At 53.1% G+C, this 3,957-nt stretch overlaps 1 protein-coding gene across 1 annotated transcript in view; it reads right to left on the reverse strand.

Annotated features, from left to right (window-relative positions):
• MPHOSPH8 (M-phase phosphoprotein 8) overlaps positions 1-3,957 on the reverse strand; it is a 29,231-nt gene that overhangs the window by 3,726 nt on the left and 21,548 nt on the right. Inside the window, exons 7-9 of the mRNA XM_011375488.2 lie at positions 2,742-2,949; positions 2,185-2,271; positions 973-1,127 (exon numbers count right to left, since the gene is read on the reverse strand). Of these exons, the coding sequence (XP_011373790.1) occupies positions 973-1,127; positions 2,185-2,271; positions 2,742-2,949 (450 nt within the window). The remainder of the gene's footprint in view (positions 1-972; positions 1,128-2,184; positions 2,272-2,741; positions 2,950-3,957) is intronic.

The raw sequence follows: 3,957 nt of genomic DNA on the forward strand, positions 1-3,957 counted from the left end.
TTACTGGGGGCTGAGCGGGCACATGGCCCCTTCTTGTCTACTGTCCTAAATGTATTTTCCTTTCTGCCTAGACCATAGATTGTATACTTGGAACTGAAGGAGCCACCGTGCAGTCATTGCAAATGAGGGAGAGGGGACAGTACCCACTGTTGACTCTGCTGCGGTGACAAAGCACACCTCCTGCCAGATGTGGTGACCAGCTACTGAATTACATGTATGAACCTTCAAGAAAAGAATGAATGTGATTGGACAAACTGAGGCATCCAGATGGAGAGGAAAGACTGACACTCGGCACTAAACGGGAACCAGCTGTCAGGCCGTGAGAAGCCACAGAGGAAACTGAGATGCCATCAGTAAGTGACGGAAGTCAAGCCAGTCTGAGAAGGTGACACTATGATTGCAGCTCTACCACATCTATGGAGACGATAAAAGCATTCGTGTCTGCCGGGGTTGGGGAGAGGGAGGGGTGACTACAAGGAGCAGGGTCTTCAGGGCAGTGACACTGTCCTCTCAGGTAAGGAAAGTCTGTGACATAAGCTAGGGACCACAGGTGCTGCTGTCCACACAGGTTCATTAACTGCCCCAGGCCCACTGGCAGGGTGCTGACAGTGGGGGTTGGCTATGCCTGCCTGGGGCAGGAGGGGCGTGGAAAAGAAAATCTGCTTTCCATGTCACCGAACCTGAAAGTGCTCAAAAATGATCTCTATTACAGAATAAAATTTAAAGCGTTCTAAGAAACTGTTTTTGAGCCACAGTGGGAGCATGACTAAAATCTACACTGTCCTGCTGAGACCTCCTCCTCCTCCTCCTCCGGTCTGGAAGTTCCTGGGACTCGGCAGCTCGCAGGAAAGTCACTCACATGCCACTTGAATTTGTAGCCTGAGAATGGAAGCCCGTCAGGACCGCTTCCTCAGCGGGCATGGGCAGGCCGCCGCGATGGAACGTGGCGGGCCCCAGGCACGGGCCACTTACGTGTCCAGGTGGCTCTTGAGCAGGTCGTACACCAGCACATTGTCACTCTGCTTGGCGAAGTGCATGGCACTGTTCCGGTGCTTGGACAGGATGTTGCAGTCAGCGCCACGTTCGATCACCAGGCGCACAATGTCCGAGTTCCCTCTCTTACAGGCCTGCGTCCAAGAACAGCCATTGAGATGCGGTGACCGCCAGGCCGCGTCCCTCCCTTCCTCCACACCTGGGCCCCACGTGAGGGGTAGAGGCAGCTGGGGAACGGACCCGGGGTGGGTCTCCCAAGTGTCAGAAAGCGTCAACACAAATGGGAGGGGACAGCACAGACTGCACGCAATTCCTTCCTGTCCCGCCTGGTTCCTTGGGAAACGGGCAGCTTTGCAAGAGACACTTGTGCCCCCAGGGGAAAGGACTGCGGGCCTTAGCGCTGCTGCTCCACCTCTACCCGTGTCCTCCGTCCTGAGGGCGACATCTCAGCAGAGGCGCCCAGAGGTCACATGGGGCACCCCTAAGCACCTCGTGGCATAAAATTTCAAAATCCCCAGGAGCTTCTCCGGGAGACACGCGTGGGCACAAGTTTGAATTCAGTCAGCCTAAGACAGCACTGACAGGTTCAGGGCCGTCCTGGGTATACCTGCTTAGAACACACCTGGTGGTGTCTCAGCCAGACGGACTCCCTGCCCTGAGTGCCACCCTGACCATGTGCAGCACCGGACACACGTAAGGGATGCGGGGGTGGGCTCCCAGACCAACGCTGTTGCGGGCCAGAGAGGACGCACTACACAGCTGCTGCCGGCTGCCCCTACAGCGACTTCGGTGGCTCTGCTGACACTGCAGTGGGCTCCACTGCTGAGTCCAGGGAGGCGGTGGCAGGCCAAAGCTGTGCCCTCTCTGTCCCCACAGAACCTGAGCAAGAGTCTACAGCTGTCGTGGGAAGAAGTGGCACACTGGACTCGCCCCTGCAGATGCGCTGACTGTGGAGGGCGCGTGCTCCAGCGGCACGCTACACAGCCTGCCTGCCACGCCCACGTCCAACACGGAGTGACCCAAGGCTGAGACAACGCACCCAACGCCACACAGTGACGGGAGCCAGCCTGCAGCCTCCATGCCCTCCCCGTCCCCACACTCGTCCAGGCCACACCCACCATGAGGTGCACAACCCAGCAGTCTTTAATGTCCCTTCTGTCCCTCACTGCTCCCCGCCCTCGGCCCCCTCACCTTCATGAGCGCCGTCTCCCCATTGCTCTGCTGGACGTTGACGAAGGCTCCTGCTTCCAAAAGGATAGCCACTGTGGTCAAGAAATTCTATTAAAGAGAAAATGCAAGTTAACTCCCCAAACTCCCGACAAGACGTTGTCACACGTCCACTCAGCCTCCCCCAGGTCGGTGGGGACAGTGATTCTACGCTGTGCACTCCCCAGGGGGGAGGCACTGGAGTCTGGGGCATGGCCACACTCAATCTGGCCAGCAGTGTCAACCTAAAGCCTAACCACTGGCTTCCCCGTAGGACCCTGTGCAGAGCCGCCCTCCAGAAAGGTAATGTGGGGACAGTAAGTTGTTAACCAAAGGGACACTTAATTTCAATAGGAAAAGATTTTTAAAAAGGCCCAAGACTGAGATTGGTGTTGGTGCCTTGGTCAGAGGTGCTTTTTCAACATGACACTGCCAACTAGAAAATCACATTTGAAAACTCAATACAAACTGCTGCTGTTGGTACAACTCCCACCTATGACAAGGACAGATGAACAGGAATGTAAATTTTAAAGCTGCCCAACCTTCTCGGCTGCGTGGATGAGGGCGGTGGCCCCGTTCCTCTGCCGCCCGTTCACCCGGGCCCCCTTCCCGATCAGGAGCCTCAGCAGGTCGTCCTGTCCTCCGGCTGCGGCCAGCATCACCAGCGTCATCCCGCTTGAGTCCTTAATAGATTTTGTTGAAGAAAAAACATTAATGTTTAAGTAGAGACATTTTAGACTTTCAATGTGAAATCACTGAAGTGCACTAATTTTAAGCATTACTGACTTTTCCCACCAAAGTAGCCTAATAAAACATCAGAAACTAATAACCTTGACTTTTTTGTATGTACATGACCGGAACCTCTCACAACGTCTATGCACTGGGTCCCACAGGTACATCAGTACTTCACGTGACAGGACATGGATAGTGAATCCTGATGCTGCATGAATGGCAACAGCACTTGGGTATCTCAGACTTCAGGTCTGAAAGTCTCCTGTGCTCTAGGTAAAACTCATGCGTGTAGTTGGCCAACAATGTCAGGCTAGAAATGACCACGGGAAGTCATGCAAGCCTACTGTATTTGATGGCAAGCCGAAACGAGTGCTAGCTGGAATAGGCGAACGTTGGCCTGTGTACACCTAACTGCTGGGAAGTGACAGTTTAATTGTTCTAACGATAAAGAAAATTCTGAAGTAGGAAACGGTGCTGATACAACAAAACTGAGTAAAGAAATCACTCTGAACAAAGTTGAAGAGAAAGGTAACTATTAGCTAAAAAATTTCCAATCACTAGTTAAACACCATATGAGGAAAGCGAGCCACTAATTAAACACTATTTGATAAAACCCAGTTCCAACAGTGTATGAGTTAATCTGGTTACGACCTGCAGGCTTGGCAGAATTTGCCGGAATGAGTAATCTGAGGTAACACAAATGTAAGATTATTTCTAGCAGCAGCACTTCAGACAGACTGGAGGATCCACTGACAACCACCCCATCCTCCTGTGAATGTCCCTAACTCTGGGAAGGCCCCTGCAGCGTCTGCTTCTAAGACCAACTTTTAGGGTGAGGAAGAGCGTCTGATGAAACCCACACCCGCCCCTGCCGACAAGTCAACCAGCTACATCTGAAGGGAGAAGAAGGAATGAAACTCGACAGCCACCCTGAGGGACGTCCCTCAGACCAGGAGCAGAGCAGGCCACCACTGTTACTCAAATGGCACCAATTTCACATGACCAGAGAAAGAAACATTAGGAAAA

Source organism: Pteropus vampyrus, unplaced genomic scaffold, assembly GCF_000151845.1.
Source record: "Pteropus vampyrus isolate Shadow unplaced genomic scaffold, Pvam_2.0 Scaffold272, whole genome shotgun sequence".
Classification (NCBI taxonomy): domain Eukaryota; kingdom Metazoa; phylum Chordata; class Mammalia; order Chiroptera; family Pteropodidae; genus Pteropus; species Pteropus vampyrus.